Source organism: Hipposideros armiger, unplaced genomic scaffold (genome assembly GCF_001890085.2).
Source record: "Hipposideros armiger isolate ML-2016 unplaced genomic scaffold, ASM189008v1 scaffold_292, whole genome shotgun sequence".
Taxonomy (NCBI): Eukaryota; Metazoa; Chordata; class Mammalia; order Chiroptera; family Hipposideridae; genus Hipposideros; species Hipposideros armiger.
In genome coordinates, this window is record NW_017731642.1 from 1,128,871 (window position 1) to 1,149,754 (window position 20,884).

At 46.8% G+C, this 20,884-nt stretch overlaps 1 protein-coding gene and 1 long non-coding RNA gene across 3 annotated transcripts in view; one reads left to right on the forward strand and one right to left on the reverse strand.

Annotated features, from left to right (window-relative positions):
• Positions 1-8,988: 8,988 nt before the first annotated feature.
• FOXO3 (forkhead box O3) overlaps positions 8,989-20,884 on the forward strand; it is a 117,818-nt gene continuing 105,922 nt past the window's right edge. The window contains exons 1-2 of one of the 2 annotated variants that reach the window (XM_019658975.1): positions 8,989-10,147; positions 11,243-11,987. In XM_019658975.1, coding sequence (XP_019514520.1) covers positions 11,370-11,987 — 618 coding nt within the window. In that variant the 5' untranslated portion in view covers positions 8,989-10,147; positions 11,243-11,369. Of the gene's footprint in view, positions 10,148-11,004; positions 11,112-11,242; positions 11,988-20,884 lie in introns of those variants that run through there. The other variant, XM_019658974.1, reaches the window with a different exon arrangement.
• On the reverse strand, positions 9,168-11,043 carry LOC109391422 (uncharacterized). Its single transcript, XR_002125800.1, has 2 exons — positions 10,968-11,043; positions 9,168-10,398 (listed from the first exon to the last, which is right to left on the reverse strand). It is a non-coding gene; the product is annotated as an uncharacterized LOC109391422 (long non-coding RNA).

The following is a 20,884-nucleotide window of genomic DNA, read 5'->3' on the forward strand; positions in this document are numbered from 1 at the left end:
TTGTACTTCTTAATCCCTTCACCTTTTTCACCCAGCCCCGCAACCCCCCTCCCAGCTGGTAACCATCAGTTTGTTCTCTGTATCATTCTGTTTCTGTTTTGTTTGTTCATTTATTTTGTTCTTTAGATGCCACATATAGCTGAGATCATATGGTCTTTGTCTTTGACTTATTTCACTTAGCATAATGCTCTCTAGGTCCATCCACGTTGTCACACTTCCGTTTACATTTATTGAGTGCCTGCTATGTGCCGGGGATACAAAGGCGAATGAGAAACAGCCCCTGGCCTCATTGAGCCTCCAGTCTAGTAGGGGAGCAGCAAAGACGGCGCTTGTTAAAAAACAACAACAAACTAAGTCTAATGGTTAAAAATAGGTAAACCATGAAGAAATAACAAATGCCCCAAACCTGTAAAGAAGGGAAAACAAAACAGTTCTTTGTCATTTTATCTGAGTATCAATGATGTGGGCCCGAAGTTTTGTTTGTAAAAGGGTGCAAAGAGGAAGTGTTAGATGAGTGCTTGTTGAAGAAATTAATTAACACAGTCACAGATGCTAGTGCTACAAAGTGCCTCTGAGGTTCTCTAGCCTAGCCCTTTCCACTTTCTAGAAGAGGACATTGAAACTTGGGAAGGTCAAAGGACCTGGGAGAGCTGAGAATGGAGCAGAGAACAGCAGCCATGTCTCCTGGTCCCCGTGCTCTTACTCCCACATCGATCCCTGGCCTGGGCATTCAACATACAATTTTGAAATTTTGTTTATTTCAACCACTTTATTGAGGTATGATTGACAAAAAGCTGCACATATTTAATGTGTGCAACTTGATGAGTTTGGAGATCAGTATATACTTGTGAGACCATCATCACAATCAAGACCATAAGCTTATCCATCAGTTCTAAAAACGTATTTCTACCCAGCTTCTTTCTTTCTTAATTAAATTTTTTTCTTTTGTGGTAAGAGGACTTAACAAACAATATGCCCTCTCAGCAAAAATTTAAGTATACAGTACAGTATTGTTGACTATAGGCCCTATGTTGTAGAGTAGATCTCCAGAATTTGTTCATCTTGCATAACTGAAACTTTGTCCTTTTTGGCTGACAACTTCCCACAACGTAGAATTTTTTTTTAAAAAGGGAGTAAGCTACAATCTTTGCCCTCAAGTAACTCAGAGTCTGGGAGGGAAGATCCCATTGCAAAAGGATTAAGGCTACCCCCGAAAAAGAAGGAAGTGGTTTTCTGGGCATTCACTGAGAGAATAAACTAGTTAAAGGAGTGTTTAAGAGGAGCCCTTTGTAACAAGAGAAATGTGCTTCTGTTGGGTTAGTGCAGTGTGACCTCCTGTCATGTTCTCTTCAGGCAGTGAATTCTGCCAGCTCAAGCAGGGTGTGTGTGTGTGAGGTCAAAGCCAGGGCCTGGTCCCCAGGGAAGCCTTTAGGTGGGCCATAGGCAGCAAACCTCCTACCCGGCCAGCTGTCTTCCAGATGACAAGGGAAACAGAGATGGGGATGGAGACTGTGTGCTAACGTGGAAAGAGTATGATTTTTGCAGTCAGCTAGACCTGGGTTCAAGTCCAAGCTCCGTCAGGGACTCAGCTGGGAAACCTCTAGGCTGTGGCTTCAATTTCCTCATTTATGAAATGGGGAGAACATCATCTCCGTTTTAGGGCTGTTGTGACTTAATGATGATTAAATATAGTGTTTCGATGGGGAAAGGCACCCCAGGGATTTGTGGGGTACTATTTATATTCTATTTCTTGACCTGGGCGTTAGTTATAACTGTGCACTGCTACATAAACTATAAACTGTTCTTCTATAAGCATGTTATATTTCTTGATAAAAAGTTTAAAAAAATGTATTATGCTGAAGAAGAAGATAGGTGTACCAACCTCATAGCTACAGGACAAGTGAAAAATATAGATCTTTTAAAATATTTTAGGGCCGGCCGAGTGGCTCAGTTGGTTAAGAGCTCGCTCCAGAGTTTGAGCTCTGAGCAACAGCGGTTCGAGTCCAGCCCGAGCTGAGCAGCCGCTGAGCTGCCAACAGGTAGCAGGATGGCTCAGCTAAAAAAAATAAAAAAATAAAAAATATTTTAAATGCCTCTGTTTCATATTAGGTAAGTTAAAAGATTCAAGGTTAATAAACCTTTTTAAATATATATATGAGAGAATGCAGTATTAGGTGGGACCACATTAAGGACCTCTAGAAGGAATTTTCCAAGTCCTCTAACATTCTCATCTTCTGAGTATTTCTTGAATCCAAAAGTTAAGCAACAATTGCATGTGACTTTTGACCTGGACTAATTTCAATATGCATGCACTACATTTGTGAAAAAGTGGAGAGGAGGGACTAACTTAAAACATATAGAGACAAACTAGTTCTTAATACTTTTGCAAAAGGAATGCAATTATAATTATTCACTTGGGGGATCAGTTTCAAAAGAACAATTTATTGATAATATTGAGTTTATAGAGGGAAAATAAGTCTAAGTAGCCATTTCTTTTATACTGGGCCTCATGGAATTCTTTCGCCTGTGGTTTTCCTAGATTAGGTCTGATTCTCTACTGATTCTCTATTTGGCAAGTAAAGAAACTTGACGTTGTCACTTAATCCGGAGCATTATCAGGTCTGGGGGACAGCTGACAGTGGTTTTTGAGGCCACTAATGTTCCCATAGCTGTTGGGCCGTCCTCTGTGCTGCCTGTCCACTGGAGAAAGGCTGGCTTCTGTGCAGGCCACTGTCTCTCCCAGTTTCTACGCTCCGTGTAGGTTACCACCCTTCTAATTGGTTGTCATGACAACCCATTCACTCTTCAACAACATATTTTCGTGGCACAACAAGTGAACACAAAAGGGGGGTGGGGGCAAGCTACCTCATCATTTTATTGGTTGGTAAAATCTCCACAAACTCCAAAAGGAGTTCCACTTGCTGGAGCGAATAGGAGGGCCTGACCAAAAGTGACTGGGTTTGGTCAGTTCCCTACACATGTCTAGGCCATTGTGAACAATGCTGCAGTGAACATGGAAATGCAGATATCTTTTTGAGATAGTTGTTTTATTTCCTTCGGATCTATACCCAGAAGTAAGATTGCTGGGTCATATGCTAGTTCTATTTTTAATGTTTTGAGGAACCTCCATACTGTTTCCCAGAGTGGCTGCACCAATTTGCAGTGGGAGAGGTTCTTATGAGCATAATGCTCATAATCTTGGACAGGCCTGAGGCTTTATCTCCTGTCTCTCAGCCCTGCATACCTGTCAAAACGGAAGCTCCAGGACACTGCTGTTTGATGGATTTTCTAGGAGCTTGCCCACTTCCCAGGAATCCCACCTTAACTTTGTTTTTGGTCTCTGTGGTTTTCTTGCTTTCTTGCCAGCTCAATGATTCATTTTTTAAAAAATAGTAAAAAATCTTATCCAGCTTTAGTTTTCATCAAGAGGTTTGTTCCGGGTATCTACTCCACCATATTAAATTGAAGTTCTTTAAAAATGAGATTACATAATGTATAATCCATTGCTAAGCAGAGTTGAGTTAGTTTCTTAAGTGCTTCTGTTCCCTTCATTTTCTATTCAGAATAAGTCTTCATCTTCTGAACACCATACAGTGACTGAGGGGAGTAGGGGCAATGGTGTGCTGGCCAACTGACTCTCAGGAAAAGAGAAAAAGACTTGATTGTTAGCATTTGTCAGTGTCTGTTGGGTAAATATTCCCACAATGGTCCATCTCAAGCTACCAATCAGATTCACTGAACAAAGAGTTGGGCAAATGTGTGCAGTTTCTTCTCATGAACTGGAACGAGCCAACTCTAGCAAGCCACTGTAGAGTTATAATAGAAGACAGAAGTTATGGTGGCTCAAATGCCTAGAGATCAGGCAGGATCCATAAATGAGGGAAGAGGAGCTGAAGAGGAGGAGGTGAACTGGAGAGCACATACCAGCTACTTGTTGACACATGGCTATGGTGCCAGTATTACCAGATCTAATATTTCAAGAAGAGTTAGAAATCTGGCTTTTAGATGAAATCTCCTTTTTTAAATGTTGGCAATTGACTCAAAAACTGTGAAAGCACGAGATAGCCAAAAAAACAACCTGATGGGGCAGATTTGGCCAGGCAACCACCAGCTTTGGACTAGTTAGATTAATGCTTGGGGTTATGTGTGCTTGTCTGGTTCCAGCCCCGTTTCTCTAGACCAAATGGCCCACATGAATAGATGGTCCAGGGTTGGGGGAGGAGCACATGCCATGGATTCTGACAAACCTCAGTTCAAATCCTAGGTCTGCCCACTCACTGTGTAACCCAGGACAAAACTCTATAGAATCAGAGGACTGGTTCCTGCTGGGTTAGGTTGTTTTACAGATAAGGAGAGATATTATGTGAATGGGGTCTGCTCCTTTATGTGTAGTGTTTTTTATGGCTCTATCATCATTCTTCAGCAGAAGCCAGTTAGTGATAGCTGTGCAAACACAGGAGCGTGCAGAAGAGAGACCTCTACCTCAGTGTTCTCAACCTGCACTGCCTTAGATTTATCTAGAAAACATTTAAAAGAATATCAAAGCCAGACTCTACTCTTAAAGATTCTAATTCAGTTGATCTAAGACAGAGCCTGGGCAGCACTATTTTTAAAAGCACCTCCCTTAGTATTCTAATTCTAAATGCTTTAGATTCATAATCTCATTTAATCCCATCCTTCCAACAATCCTAGAAGGTATTATTCTCATTTTATGAATGAAGAAGTGAGGCTCAGCGGCTAAATAACAGACCAGGGTCACCCAGCTGGTGAGGAAGGAGATCAGACTCAACCTGAGAACCTGAATTCTTAACTCCCATGCCATTTAGCACTACTGTACTGTGGACCAAAAAAAAAAAAAATTCTATGAAAAGTAATCTCATAGGGTGATCTCATCATAAATTCCTAACTGGGCAGGTCATGGTGGTTAGTCACGCCCCAGGCATAACTTTTTAGTAAAAGGTTTATCTTTGCCTTAAGCCAGCCCTGTTCGTTTTTTTGTACATCTAGGATGGTTAACACACCTTTGAAATAACTATAACCACCCTCAAGAAAGCATATAATCTGCTAACTATCCTATAGTCTAAAATCCCTGTCTTGCTTTGTTTCACCTCCATGTTATCTTCCTTACATTCCTTTCTTAATTTCAAATGCATAAAAGAAGTGACAAAACTTGTTTTTCTCCAGAGCATTTGAGATCTTGCTCCCTGGCATATGTCATCAGTTTGGCTCAAGTAAACTCTTATAAAAAGTCTCTACAGATTTGGATGTTCTTACGTCCACAGTACCTACCTCCTAAGGTCTTTGTGAGACTTAAAACACTGCAAATAAAGTGCTTAGGTCAGGGACTGGAATATATTCAGTGACAAATGAAAGTTAGCTATCATCATTAGCTCATAACACCAAAACAGAGATTCCTTCCCACTTTCTCTTAATTATGCAATTCCTTCTCAAGCAACCTGGATCCTTTTTTGGATCCCCTACTTTTTTCTTCCTATACACACACATAGCTGCCCTCCAAATGAACCGTAGGGCAGTCACTGTAATGACCTGGGGGAGGCTGAATTGGGTTCATTCAGAACAGGCTTCCTCAAGCTACTGGGCCATGTGAATTATTTTGAGCTGAAGGCAAGAATCTAAATTGGGGGAGCCTTTCCCATAATGAGAGTTATCACCACAGATAAACTTTTATGACCTATCTATAGGGCAGGACAAACTTCCAGTTACTGAGTATCTGTTCTTATCTTCTTGAGAATGACCTTCTTCCCCTCTGAAGCCCCAGGTGCCATACCTCATCCCTTCCTTAGCTCAGGATGCCTTATATACCTCATTTTCCCTTTCTGTCTCTGAACCTCTCATGTATGTGGGCTTCCCACACATATGTTAATTAAATCTGGTTCTTTTCTCTTGTTAATCTGTCTCCTATAGATTTAACTATTAGACTAGCTGAAAGGACCTAGAAGGGTCAGGTTTCTTCTTCCCTCACAAGGCTCTGACAGGATGTATAGCGCCTAAAGGAGGAAAAGAGGAAGGGAGAAGACAGGAGCCCCAGAGACCCTTGAGAGGGTGGTGATGAAACCTGCGTGGAATGATGTCCTGAAAGACAAGCCAAAGCTCAAGTGTTCAGTAAGTGTTTTTCATGTAAGTAGTTTGCTGAGGAGTGGGGGAGTCAGAGAAAGGGACTAATGAGGGTGTCAGACAGAGGAAAAGGGGCAGCTATAGACCTGAATATCGGGGATCCTTTCTTTCCAGCTGAGTCACATACTTTGTTTGGAGGCTTATACTGTATTTGCGTTTCCGGGCTTCATTGTTGAGATGGATGTAGAAGCGAACCCAAGAGGGAAATGAACACTTTGCTTACAGGCACTGGGCTCGGTCCCTAGTATTAGGGTTCTGGGATCAGAGGGAGTATGGAGCTGACCTAGGTGCAAGGAGGACTGTGCAGGGATACAAGTGCTGAGTGGTGGCTTCCTCAGAGGCAGAGCCCTGGCATCTACTGCCACTCCCCTCGGAAACAGATGTTTGAAATGGTGAATCTACTCACCTTGTTCGGGTGAAACATTAAAAAAAATTTTTTTCTTCTAGTAAATGAATTTACAAAATGGAGTGGATGATTCACACCTTAAATCATGTGGAAAAAAAATCATGTAGAAATAAACAGGGTATTATAAGTAGGGCAAGTTTTGACCAAAAATTCTATCTCAACTATAACTTACTCAGCTTTACTATACTAAAAAGTTGATAAGAAAAGGTGGGAGGAAGAAACGGAAAAGGACCAAGGAGGCCTTTAAGATCACAATTTCAGGCCGAAAGAGAACTATCAGAGATTCAGCCTCTGTGTTTCAAAGGTTTGCCATAGGGACAAATTACAAAGGAAAATTCTGTGGATAAGATGCACATTTACCAAGGTGACTGTTTATAGTCACTGCCATTTGAAGTTTTGATGCTCAATTCATTTGAAACTTACCCAGCACTATATGTAATTTGTCTTGTACTGTTTTTAAACTTTTGAAATACTGAACTTTTAAAATACTGTTATGTCTTATTCCCCCCAACTAAGACTATAAGTTCTTTGAGAGAAATGGCTGTATCATGCCCCCCCCCCCCCATTCTTCACCAAGAGGGTCACAAGGAACTCAGTTATCTCCTGGGTCTTTAACGCCTCCATTTTTTTTGAATGCCCTTGGGCTATGCATTCTAAAAATGGACACTCGACATCACGTTTTTAGTGAAAATCTAAGGACCAAGAGTCCAGCCAGTGTAAACACATTCTTTCTACTCTTCACTTTAATGATTGCTTAGATTTAGAGAGAGAAAAAGGGTGGATTTCTTTTAGTTTAAGTATTAAAAAGAAACAGCTGAGAGTTCTTTGGATTTCATGCGGTTATCAGGGTGCAAAGCCCTGGGTGATCTGGCTTTCGGTTATTGGTGCAAAGCTGAACACCAGACTCAGGGTAAAATGCGCTAGCTCCCCCTTCCCCCACCCCCATGGGCACTTGAAGTGAGAGTTGTCTTATGCATTAAGGTATGTCCTGCCAGGCCATCAACCAAATGCAAACTCAGGGCTTCTCAGCGGGGCAGGCCCACAATGAAAGGAGAGGACCCGCACGCAGAGGAGCAACCCCCAGAAAGCAGTCCGAGACTCCTTCCCCAGAGAACCCCTTACAAAGAGAACCCCTTACAAAGACAGCCCGAAGTAGAAGCTCATTTGAACGTGGGCATAGCTGTAAGCCGAAGAAACGGGGACATATGGACTAGGAACATTAGGAGCAAGGGAGCGAGGGCACAAACTACAGGGTGAGAGTCCACCTCGCGGCCAGAATGTTGTGTGCCAGTGAGTACGTGAGCGTCTGAAATCTGCTCCGGAACTGGTGGCCGCAACAGCCTGGTCTGGCACTGCCTCCAGGTGGTAGAGAAGCTGGTGGCTTTATTTCCGGAACGTGAATGAAGGAGCCAAGCCCGGGCTCAAAGAAGACAGTGTTCCGCGGCGGGAACACCTCATCCACGTTGAGGCTTGGGCAGAGCGCGAAACCCGCAAAGAGTCTTTCCGTCCCGAGCCGCCGACTGCATTGGAAGCCCGCAGTGGGAAGAGCCTCGCTGGCCTGGAAGCAGCGCCATGGGAAGCCGTGGAGCGGGCCCCGCCGCGTCCCCCAGCCAGCTCCAGCGGCCCCAAGCGCCAGCCACTCTGCAGTGCAGCCAGCACAACATTCCATTTGAAAATAACACCCACGTGCGCTGGTAAACAAGCGCGAGCGGTTGGCGGTGCCGCGCGTCCTGAGCGAGCCTGCGCGGCGCGCTCCCGCCCTCCTCCCGCACGTGTCTGCCGGCTCCGCCCGCGCCGCAACAGCGCTGCCCAGGCTCCTCCCCCTCGGGGGCTGCGTACCGCCCCTGAGCCTCGAGCTCCGCGGCTCCCGGGCCCTAGAGCGCCCCGCAGAGTGCTCTCCAACTTTCCTCTCCCGACGCCACCTCATCGCGGCGGGACCCATCGCCCTAGGTCGGCTCCCTCTCCTCACCACCCTTTCTCATGTCTTCCTCCTATTAACTCTCCCTCCGTCAGCGTGCGAAGGATTGGCTTCTGGTTTTCCTCCCTCCCTCTCCTCCTTACAATTTTACTCGATTGTTTATTATTTGCTGGGGGGCGGGGGCGGAGAGGGGCGTCTGGGGCCTGGAGACTAGTGGCCGCGGCCAGTCAGCTCGCGGCGTGGCTTTACGTGTGAGCAGCGCGGCGAATGGCGACGCGGCGCAGAGCTCCCGGGTCACGCGCGTGTGGATACAATGACATCATCTGTTTGTACGCGTCGATCTAGCTTGGTGCAGGGGCGGGGCCGTGCGTCACTTGAGTGACGGGCCCTGCGCAAAGCCCGGAGCCTGGAGTCAGCCGGGTGGGCGGACTTCTGCATACGCTGGTTGGACCTTTTTGTGTATCCGAGTGTTGCGGAGCCCGCTCTAGACTCAGGTATCTCCAGTGACTTGGAAAGATTAAAAAAAAAAAAAAAAGGGTACTGATAAAAGTGGATAGAGTTTTGGTGTGCGTGTCGCATGTAGTGTGCATTCCTTACTGCACAAATGATTGATTTGGCATCTGCTCATTGGATAAGGACTTCTAAAGATGTTTTTCTAAACCTAAAGTTGGTTTTTTAAGTCAAAAATGCAAAAATAGACGTTTGCCGTCATTTACAAATTAAAATCAAATTATTTTCCATTCACAACTGTTCAAAATCTGCTCTTGCGTTTAGGAATGTGAATAATTTTTTTTCCACGGAGTTACATTTCTCCCCGTTTGCCATGAAACCTATGAAAAGTGACACGATTGCGGTCGAGCGTCCTGGGTAAGGCTCAGTGCAAACCTCTTAGTGCCTGATCAGATCTGAGGGCATCAGCTTGTCGAAGTCCTGAAGGCACCAACATCTTCGTTTGTCTGTGTTTCCACGCCGAGGTAACCCTTGCCATCTGCGGTCAGCATCTTTTCTCGGGTGTTACCTGGTGTCCGGTTCTAATGGGGAACCCAACACCAGGGCGGGTCCAGAGCCTGGCGAACGGACGTGCTTGCCGGGGACCCCAGGAGCCAGGCGTCCAGCCCCGAGTCAAGGAGGCCACGCGACTGCGCTCGTGGAGCGTTTGAGGCTCTGCGCTCCCCACTCCCTCTTCTCCTGGGCCCTCGCCGCGCTTTGTTGTCGTTGAGGCTCTCGGGAGAGAGGAGGAGCCCGGAGGGGACAGTTGCGGGAGCCCGCCGAGTCCCGGGCTGCTGCGCGCGCCCTGACACCCACGCCCGCAGCCCCGCCGAGCCGAGTCGCGCAGGCGCGCGCGCGAGCGCACGCACACACACCCGGACACCAGCACACCAGGGCCCGGTGCCCAGCCCTCCCTCTGGGCGGGGATCCGCCCGCCCGCCCGCCGTCAGCTTAGGTTGAGGCACCCTGCGTGTGTCTATAACTTTGTGCTTCTGCCGCGGCCCCCCTGCTTGTGGAAGGGAGGAGGAGGAATGTGGAAGGCGGCGGCGCGCAGGCTGACAGGCGGTTCCTCAGGCGGGCTGCGGCGGCAGCCGGAGCGCCTCTCCTTCGCGGAGGTTGCACGTCCCCTCCTCGCCGTGCCCCGGGCCCGCGCGGGATTGTGCGTCCTCCCCCCTCGTCCCTGAAGGGAAGGAACCGAGGTAGGCGCCGGAGCTGTGCAGCGGGGCGGCCGCCTTCCCGGTGACTCCGGATCTGCTTCCGAGCTGGGCCAGGCGCTTCCCTTTTCCTTCCCCGTGACTCGGTGTGCGCGCCCCCTTCTCTCCCGCTAGTGTTTTTAAAGGACTTGAGTGAAGGGGGGAAAACTGTCAAGATGGCAGCAGCGGGAGCAAGGAGGTGATGAACGTGCTGGTCCGGGTTTTCTGGCGGCCCGGGAGACTTGGCGCTTCCCGACCTGTTGGAAGATTTATGTTCCGACTTGCTCCCACCCTCCGTTCTTTACTGGGAAGGGGGTGGAGGGCACAACGTCCGTGAGAAAATAAACCGCACAAAACCCCAAAGTGGCCGTTCCTGCTCGGCTCGACCCTTTGCGAACACCCGCCGAGCTGCTCGCCCCGCTTCTTTCCGTCTTTTCTTTTTTCTGGAAGTGACAAGGGCCCGTCTGCGCTCGTACCCACGTTCGCCCTCCCGGCCCGCGGGCGAAGAAGGGAGAAGGGAGCTGCCCGCGCCGTCCCCGGGCTCGGACCCTCCGTTGGGAGGGGGGATGGCAAGGGTTCGTGAAGGCGGCAGGGCCGCGGACGGGGAGAAGAGCTGAAGACGCCACAGACTTTGGCGGCGCCGCGGCGGGAAGCACTTGAGCGGGCCCGAGCGAAACATAAACAAACGCACGCTCGCCCCGCCACTGGCCCCGACCACGGCTCCGCTGCGCCAGCTCCGGCCGCAGCCCGCTTTAAAGGCGCGGCCCGCGCCCCTCCCCCGCCCCTCCCCCTTCGTCCCCGCCCAGCCACCTAGCCCAGGAGAGACCTGCAGATCTGGCGGCGGCAGCGGCTGCGTCGGCTGGGGGAGGGGGCTGCCCCGTGCGAGCCCGTCGATTCGCCCGCGTCTACCCCGCGGCCTGGCTAGGGGGCGGTGTCTGCTGCGCCAGGTTCGCGGGACACACGTCTCCAGGTCTGCCTGCTCCTGGGAGGCGGGCGCGGTGCGGTCGGGAAGCGGCGGCGGCGACGGGTGAGGACTTGCAGAGCGCTGGGCTCCAGCCCGGGGTAACCAACTCCCCCTTTCTCTCCTCTCGTGCCTCCCAGGCGGCGGCAGTAGCGGCAGCGGCGCCCGGCAGCCCGAGCCTTCGCGGCGTCCCCGTCCCTCCCCCGCCGCACCCCGCCCCGGCGGAGAGGAGAGCGCCAGAGCCAGAGCCGCGGGCGGGCGGCGAAGATGGCAGAGGCGCGGGCCTCCCCGGCCCCGCTCTCTCCACTCGAAGTGGAGCTGGACCCGGAGTTCGAACCCCAGAGCCGGCCGCGCTCCTGTACTTGGCCCCTGCAGAGGCCCGAGCTCCAGGGGAGCCCGGCCAAGCCCTCGGGGGAGGCGGCCGCTGACTCCATGATCCCCGAGGAGGAGGACGATGAAGACGACGAGGACGGCGGCGGTAGGGCCGGCTCGGCCATGGCGATCGGCGGCGGCGGGAGCAGCACGCTGAGCGCCGGGCTGCTCCTTGAGGACTCGGCCCGGCTGCTGGCTCCAGGAGGGCAGGACCCCGGTTCCGGGCCAGCCCCCGCGGCGGGAGCGCTGAGCGGGGCGACGCAGACACCGCTGCAGCCTCAGCAGCCACTGCCACCGCCGCAGCCGGGGGCGGCTGGGGGATCTGGGCAGCCGAGGAAATGCTCGTCGCGGCGGAACGCCTGGGGGAACCTGTCTTACGCTGACCTGATCACTCGCGCCATCGAAAGCTCCCCGGACAAACGGCTCACACTGTCCCAGATCTACGAGTGGATGGTGCGCTGCGTGCCCTACTTCAAGGATAAGGGCGACAGTAACAGCTCTGCGGGCTGGAAGGTGCGTACCCACCTCGGGCAGGCGGCGGGACCCGCCTGGCCTTCTGCGCATTGCGAGACGCGCCTTCGATACGCGGAGCGCGCCTACTGGCGCGGGGGGAAAGGGTTAGCAGAGAGCCTCCGCCGTGAGGCTTTGGGTGTTCTTTGTGGCCCCGGGAGGAGGAGAACCTGGGGATGGCCGCGGGGGTGGGGGAATAGGCTTCCTGGGAAGTTTTGGCCGTGGCCAGGTGCGGAGAGGGGGCCAGGGACTCCGGTGAGGGAAGGACAGACGGACAAGAGTGCATTTGCTGGATTCCCGGGACAGTGCGCAGGAGGTAGGTCCGAGGCCAACTTTGGAGTAGAATTCACTGTAGTGGGGGTGCGGTGAGGACGCTGCGGGTTGAGTGAGGGGACGCGGGGCGAGTGTTTGAGACTCGCTGCCGGGAGGAGGGTTTGGATTTGTGGTTTCCAGTCGGTCGCAGGAGCAAGGTGCGTTGTCACTAGCTGGATGAGAACCCGTGGGTCCAAGTTTCGGGCTTGTGGGTGTTAACTCCCACACGCGTAAAGATCTTATTAGAAAAAGCAGTGGTTGCAAACCTTTTTCTGGTTGGCTCTCTGTTAACACCTTTGTTACTCAGAGATGTCTCTTAAGTAAATCTGCCCCCAGTAGCCTCTGAGATGTTCTGGGGACTGGAACGGGCCAGCTCTGCCAGTTCAATGCCGTCTGGCCTCACCTGCTGCTCCCGCTGAGGCCTGGACTGGGTCGTTGTTTGAGGCTGGGTCCAGGTGTGAAGGACTCGCGGTCTGACGCTTCACTTAGGCCTTTCGGGTAGACGATTGGTGGCAGGGCTGGGCCGTAATGGCTTCTACCAGTAAGTGAACCTGAAGAGAGGCTGTCTACTGTTCTTTTCAGCCTCTTGGGGCACTGGACACGTGGTAGGGAGAGAGGTGTGGAAAGGCCTATGATGTAATGACTTCCTGCAGTTGGGCATCCAAAGAGATTAGCTCCTGTGCCCCTGCTGATACCCAGCTGCTTTGCTCTTCCTGGCACCTCATCCTCCTGGCCCCTTCCCCCAAGATATGAATGTGTCAATACCAGGCAAAAAAGAGTTCTGCGCAGTTGGAGATATACACCGCTTATCAGTTGCTTCTATTTGCAATTAGCTTTTTTTTTTTTCCTTTTTAATTGAAGAGGTAGTTGCTTCCTCCTTCTGTCCTTTCCATTATTGTCTTTGGGGAGCCCTGTATCTTCCTGAGTTCCAGTAGGTGTATAAAATAAGAACAGTATGACCTTAGTGGAGAGCTGAAGCACGGAGAAGAGACTATGAAAAGCTAAAGAATTTAGTGTATTGATTTTTAATTTGCTTTAAAAAAAAAAACGCCTTGTAAAGTGCCTGTTTTTTTTTTAAATTTTTTATGGCCAGTATTGAAGAAGCATTGTTTAGATTTAAACCTTGCTTAGATTAAACAAACTTGAAAAGCAAAACGTGTGCTGTGATATTCCACAAAATCTGTTTCATTTCCTTTAACAAATGCTGACATTATGAATGTTACATTTGATTTAATTTTATTGCTTTACAAAGGAATGCCAGTTGTGTGAGATGAGGGCTATTTACCGAAAGGATGAGAGTTCTATTTGAAGGCAGTGCTAATGTGATAGCTTTTAAAACAGAGTTTCCGAGAGGATAACAAGGGTTAATCTCAGTGTACAGTGTTAGGAAGGGGTGACTTTATAGGATCTAAGAAGGTGGATTTGGGGGTTTGGAATATTTTTCAGATTTCTCACACTTGAAGTTTAGTTTTGCACGTTTTGAATTTGGTGCAGAGAATCTGTTAATTAAAAGTTAACTAACTTTTAACTTAGTAAAAAAAATTAATGTAGGAAGGGTTTTCACCTTTCCTATGATTTGTAAGATTACAAAAGTAACTTAATTCCACAAATAACATTTCTTGCTATTGTGCTTATAGTTAAAAATGACAGTTTACTATCATTTGATTTTTTTTTTTTTAAAGATTTATGTGAGGAAGTGGTATTACCAAAAGTAGGCATGAATTGAGATTGGGCTAATTATATTTTCATGTAGCTTTTAGGATTTGCAGTAGAGATTTTGGGCCTTTACGGTTTTATGTCCTAACCATTTTTTTGATGTCATAGCTTTTTTCCTTCTCAGCTGTCTTAATCTGTCTTTAACTAAATATTGCAAATTGAAACTCTCAAGCCTTAATATGTTTAATACAGGGCACATTTTATGATTATTTCTACTTTAAATTTTTACACCAATTCCATTTCTCAGTACCACTGACAACTAATCCTTGAAGGCTATAGGGGTATAATTTAGTTATAGGGTTTTTTTGTAAGATGACCTTTATCAAAAGATGCAGCCATGCAGGAACTTGCAAATCTTTGCTGATGGAGAAGGCCCTTTGAAATGGGCTGGTGTCATATTCCTATTATGACTAATCAACCTTTTTTGTGTTTGTGGTTTAGTGGGGCCAGAAGAAGAGAGAAAAGGGAGGGGTCAGGAGCTAATTGTGACCCATGTCCATGTGTCCAAGTTTCAGGAGTTGATTCCTATCATGATTAGTCACTTTGGAAGCATGCATGTGCATTTAAACCACACTACTTTCATTTTGAGTTTTGCATTTGGGTTTTAACCTCTAAAAATGTCTAGAATTCAGGTTAATATCTCCTAGTCATGTGTGCGCATAGGCACAGTATGCAGGGTCTAGGCTTCTTTTGTGGCTGTTGGGGCCATCGCATTATGAGATTTCATAACTAGGATTATCACCCTAAGATCATAGAATGAAAGAATTAGAAAAGAGGCCTTGGAGATCAGAATCAAGACCACTGGTTCGAAGCCCTGGTTGCATATTAGAATCACCAAGAAGCCTTTAAGAAAATACCAATACCCAGAGAATCTGATTTAAATGTGCTGTTGTGTGGATTAGTGTTTGGTGGGGGTGGGGGCACGGGGGAGAGGTTTGAAGTTTCTTAGGCTATTCTAATGTACAACCAATAATGAGGTTAGCTGATCTAGCTTAAGTCACTTATTTTGTAGGTGAAGAACCTGATTCTTCAAGTTATTTAATGACTTTTCTAAGATCACACGGCTAGTTAGTACAGAGGTAATTAGTAGCCACAGTTCTAGAGGTCTTTGTTCTTAATAACACTATTTTTCTCTTTAAATTGAGCTTTTTTAAGGTCATTTACTAAGTAATGAAGTAATGAGTAGTCTTACATAAGTAGAGGTTGCTTTCCTGAAAAGCATATTTGCCTGTCAATCTAAAAATGTCTTGGTTATTATTTTAGCCCCAGAAAGATAGAGGAATATTGATGGAGGCCGAGTGAGTGCATCAGGTTGTATAGCTATGCCTCTCAGTATGTGTATTTGGGAAGTATGAAGTCATAAAGGTAGCGAAAAAGATAGCATTTTAACAAAAGGAGGACGTTCTTGGTTAATTTAACTTTTGTCAGATGCGTACTGTGCCAGGGAGAGAGGTGATGGCTATCTCACAGGTTCCCTTATCTCAGGCATTAAAGTAGAAATGAATAATCAGATGTGGTTAAGAGGGGAAAAGGTTACGTTTCCTTTAATTCGCATTAAGCTTACTTGTACTGCACCCATAGCTTACACTGGTGAGTTCTCTTGGTTCCTTCTGGGCAGACCTCTAGGACTCCAGAGTTTCCCATGTAAGGCCTATTTATCACTTATTCTCCTACACACACCCACATCTGCATTTCCCATGGGTCAGGGCATGAAGACATTAGGCAGCCATGCGTTTCTGTGGTGGGCCCCACAATTTCACAAATGTAGGATACTGTCTGACGACTTCCTCTGCTACTTCAGAGGGTAGTTCTTCAGGAGACTGAGACTTCCTTCATGTGAGAATGCACACTCGCACAGCTTCTTCCCCAGGTCAAACGATGAGGGCTGACCTGCCACATGATGAATGCTTGTTTACGTCCTCACCGTTCTAGTTTTTTAGATTAATGCATCTGGTTCCTTTTCAGCATACTGTACTAAGAAAGTGTTATTTTAACTGCAACTTTTGTGTTTAAAAATATATTTTTTTAAATTTCAAAATGACAGAGTCATCATAATTCCCTGTTGGCTCATAATCTTGACCTCAGTCACCTCTGGAGTAACTCACCAAAGGGCCAGTTATGGCCGTGGGTGAGGAATCTGTCTTCTGCTCAGCCCATGTTGCCAAAATGCTGTTTTGTAATTTCCTTTGGCAGTACTGTCTTTGTCAGTGATTCTCAACTAATATACTTCCTCTTCCAAAAGCAGCAGTACACTAGGGGGACTGTCTTTCCTCTTTTTCAAAGCTGTGTCATCGACCTACGAAGTGAAGAAATTGGCCCTTTTAGATTTTGCTCCATGAGCCCCATGTAGCAGAGAGACTCTTTAAAAAAGAAGCTAAGTTTATTTTGATATGTTTACCTCCTTTTTAGAAAATGAGATGAAACTATTTAGGACAGTTCTATTTTAAGAGAATGACACCATAGAAGAACATCTTGTCGTTAAACTTTTTAATACTCTACTTGTGATTCTTACTTAAAACCTGCAAGATATTTTTATTTGGAAAATTAATGAAGAGTCCTTTTCCCACTAAAAAGTCACGTTACTTGCTCTGGTAAAAGTTTAGCAGACTTCATCCATCCACGGATCTTGATTAAAAAATGCAAAGCTAAGACCCTTCTGCAGGCCTGTGCACTCTGGCAAGGCAGCCCACGTACCCACCACGGATGCATCAGATTCCAGACTCCCAGGGCTGGAGAGAGCACGGAATTTATGTTGTTTTCATACCCACTCATCTTGCCTGTAGGGAACAGATCTGATCCTATTATTCTTGACTCCTTATATTTATCCTCACCTTTTCTTGTATTACAAATTGAGGGGCCCTGAAGAGCCAGTTTCATTTTTTGCTGCTATAAAAGGAACTGGGGATGACATACACATAAGTAGGTATCGGGATGTTACAGCTGGGGTACACAGTAAGTGAGTAAAAGATTGGATGATAAAACCCTCTTTACCCATTTACATCACATGCCATTTCATTCATTCAACACATATTTCTCAAAGGCATACTGTGTGTGGAGTAGTCTGACGGCCCCAGGGATGTTACAGTAGCACAAGACAAGTAAGGTCCCAGTTCACAGGAGTTCACGTTCTATTGGAGGAAGACAAAATAAACAAAGATGTAGATCTGTGCTCCATGAACTTGTCATTGTTGTCCATGCTCTTCACCTTTTGTCACGTGTATACTTCTGCTTTCCCTAGTGTTCCAGCTCTGCAGAGAAGGTATCAGCAGGTGGCAACGTTGGTGTTGAGCTCTGGCTGGGAGCTGGCTTTTAATTCTCTACAGATTATTTTCAGCTTGCTTTGGAGGTGCAAGGCCACTGTAACAGGGCTCCTGTGGTTTGAGTCTGTTGGGAAGAAGCTGGGGCTTTCCCAAATCCACCCAGATTGGAGTACACCTGGGGCCCTGGACTGATCTGTAGCCCCCAATTCTGTCTCATGGGGCCTGGTGTAGGCCTGGCCGCCTTTTGGAATGGATGTGGAGCCTTGATACAGACGACTCAAATTCAGAGCTAGAAGAGGTTTTAGAGATCTAAGTATTTTACAGGTAAGGAAACAGGCCAGGAGCATGTAAGTGACTGGCTCAGGGACTTACAGCTAGCAGGGGTGGAGTTAAGAGCGTGTCCTCGTTAGCCCAGAGCGTCACTGTTCTGTAATGTCTGCTGCTAACCATTGTGGTTTCACAGCTGTTCGTGTCAGTGCCTCCATTTCTGCAAACTCTTACTTCATTTGCTCTCTGCTTCCCTGCCCCCTCCTCTAGGACGGCTCACATTCGAGTAGCTGTGTTTCTCCTTTTGCGTTCTCCATCAGCACTCTCAGCTCACCTTGCTGAAAAATCCTACTCTATCCGTTCCACCCTACCCAGCCTACCCACTGACTGCTGCCTGTTTCTTTTGAAATTTTCTGTGACTCCTGTATATTCTCAAGTACAGTGTAAGATCCTTGAGAACAGGGAACGTATCTACCAGACAAATAAGTGTTTCTGATACTTGGAGCTGCTTTTAGTATCACTATGTCCTCAGCTCATGAGGATAGCCCTGTTCTGGGACTTGACACTGAAAGGGGATGATGTGACTCAGGAGTGAGGTGATGTCATGTATAGAGTCTTTTGGATACTTGTAGCTACGAAGGTGGCCTAACTAAGTCTTAGACCTCCTAGTGTTGATGTTGATATGCTATAGTGTAATTATGAAATGATGCTCTGCTATCTAAGGTATTTCTCACGGTGTCATGTTTCTTAGTGTAGAAGCCGCTGAAAACTTCATCAGTGCCGGTCACTACCCATCACAGAAACTGAGGGAAACCTGATCTTGGAATGACCTTTCATTAAGAAAAAGTTAAATCAAGTCTGTTATCTGTGTGTGTACCCCACTTTATGCAGTGTCAATATGTATTATCTAGAAAGAGTCAACATGGAATTATTCAGCCTAAAATTTACTTGCCTACTTCTTACAGGACCAAAGTTGTCTGTAATGTTCTGCATTTGGGGACATAAATCCCAGATATACTTGAAGTTTTATATCTGTGGATTGGAAAATAGAAGGCACATATGAAGGAAGAGAAAGCAAGCAGTCTTTGAGATGGGCTTTTTCAGAGGGCCAGTCTGAAGCTCTACTGAGCTAGTTTCCTGAATAGGTGGTAGGCTAGTGATTATGCTAGAAGACCCCAATTCTGATCGCATCACAGCAGACTCAGTATCTTTAACCACTTTATTCTTGACCAAACAATTGTCGTTTCTCAGTATCACAATTTCCCCTGTCAGAAAAAGTACAGTAGCAGGCATCCATTGAATATTGTGATGTATCGTTCCTTCCTGGTAAAATGCAAATGTATGTTGGAGTATGTTTCAAGCTGGGTTTTTTCTAAGACTTGTGTGTCTTCCACTTTTCACTTGGACCTTTTTTTTGAGATTTTTAATCTTGAGGCTTTTTCTCTGCAGTGCAGCAGTTACTGTTATGGGGTAACATTACAAAGAGAAATGGACCAACTTCTCTGATGGGCTGTGGTCCTTCCAGTAATTTGCTACTCCAGTAATCACTTATGGTGAAGAAGCCAGGTTATCCCGGGGCCTCACCAGGCCTGCGTGCCCAGGTGCACCCTAGTCCTGCAGTGGAGAGGTGAGCACAGAGCAACGAAAGCTCCTGGTACACTTGTTAGAGGGCAAGGCCAACGCAGGTAGTGACTCCTGCCCCAAACAAAAGAAATTCATTAGCTTTCCCTTGGAATGAACCCATAAAAAAGCCAACAGAGATAGATGCCTTTGGCAGTATTCAGTATGTGCTCTGTCATTTCTTATTTATTTCTTTGAAGACCTTTGCATGTGTGTGTGAGAGAATCTACATCATGTTTTTCCTTGTGTTTGAGAGGTCTGGAGAAATTAATAACTTGGCTCCTGAAGCCATTGAGAATTTATTTTAAATTCAGAGCCAGCAGAGGGAGTACACAGGACTCTAAGCTGATCTCAAGTATTTTTTCCTCAAATAGCTAAAGTAAAACCGTGGTTAAAAACAAAAAAAGATCTCTATGATGCTTCCATGTAGGCTATGTCATCTTTAGAAAAGGGTAACTTCAGGAAGGGGTGGTTAAAAACTAAAGGTAACTTTTTTTAAAGGAAACCTTGCTCTTCTAAGATCCATGGTCCACGTCCCATCCCCAAATAGTTAAATGAAAGCATGTTTAACTGAAAAATGTCCTCCCGTGCCTTTAATCTTTTTGCTATTCCATTCTTGATAATATATGTGAAGATTCATGTATACCTAATACCAAACCTCAAAGTATGTCAAGTGTCCAGATCAGTGGAATGTTTTGTGTTTTAGTGCTTTGTTGATTGAGACTTTTAGTATTTTCCAAAAGTTCAGTTTCCCATGGGTTGAGAGAAAGGTAAAAAAAAAAATTATTTCCAACTCATTTTTAGTAGTCATGGACCCACTGGAGATCAGAACTTTGAAATTTTTTATGGTTCTATATTCTGTAATTTGTCATTTCTCTCCACTTTGCCCCCTAGTTTGGTCGTGGTGGTTTATTTTAATTTGGGAGGTATAGTGGGTTGAAATGTATCCCTCTAAAATTCGTGTCTACCTGGAACCTCAGAATGAGACCTTATTTGGAAATAGGGTCTTTCCAGAGGTCATTAGTTAAATTAAGATGAGGTCTTACTGGATTAGGCTGGACCCTAAATGACTGGTTTGCTTATTAGAAGAGAAGATGCACTAGATTCAGAGAAAGCTGAGTGAAGACTGAGGCAAAGATTGGAGTGATGCACTTATGAGCCCATGAACACCAGGGATTGACAGGAGCTGCCAGGAAGAGGCAAGGAATGATCCTCCCCTAGGGCCTTCAGAGGGAGCGTGGCCCTGCCAACATCTTGACTTTGGACTTCCAGCTTCCAGCACTGTGAGAGAATAAATTTTTGTTTTTTGAAGCCCCTAAATTTGTGGTAAATTGTTACAGTAGCCTTAGAACATGAACACAGGAGCATAGGAATGGAAGAGAGGGACAGACAGGGTTGCAGGTAGAGGAGAATAATAAAAAGATCTTATTAAAGTCTTAATCATTCATAGGTAACTTTCTGGTAATTTAAATGTCTTCATCCTGCTGTGAGGGACAGAATGGAGGCATGCATTCTCCTCCATTTCCTTATTAGAACTATTAGAACTGGCCCCTCCCTCCCATTGCTACTGGAGTTTGTCCTGGCTCTCGCCCCACTTGCCTCACTGAATTTCTTCTTCTTGGCTTAGTTGGAGAAGCTGGTGGCATGCTGGAGTATGGGCTTGAGGTTTACGCTAAGGCCATGCGGTCTGACCGAGAGCTGTGGTCTAGAGCAGTTGGATTTTGA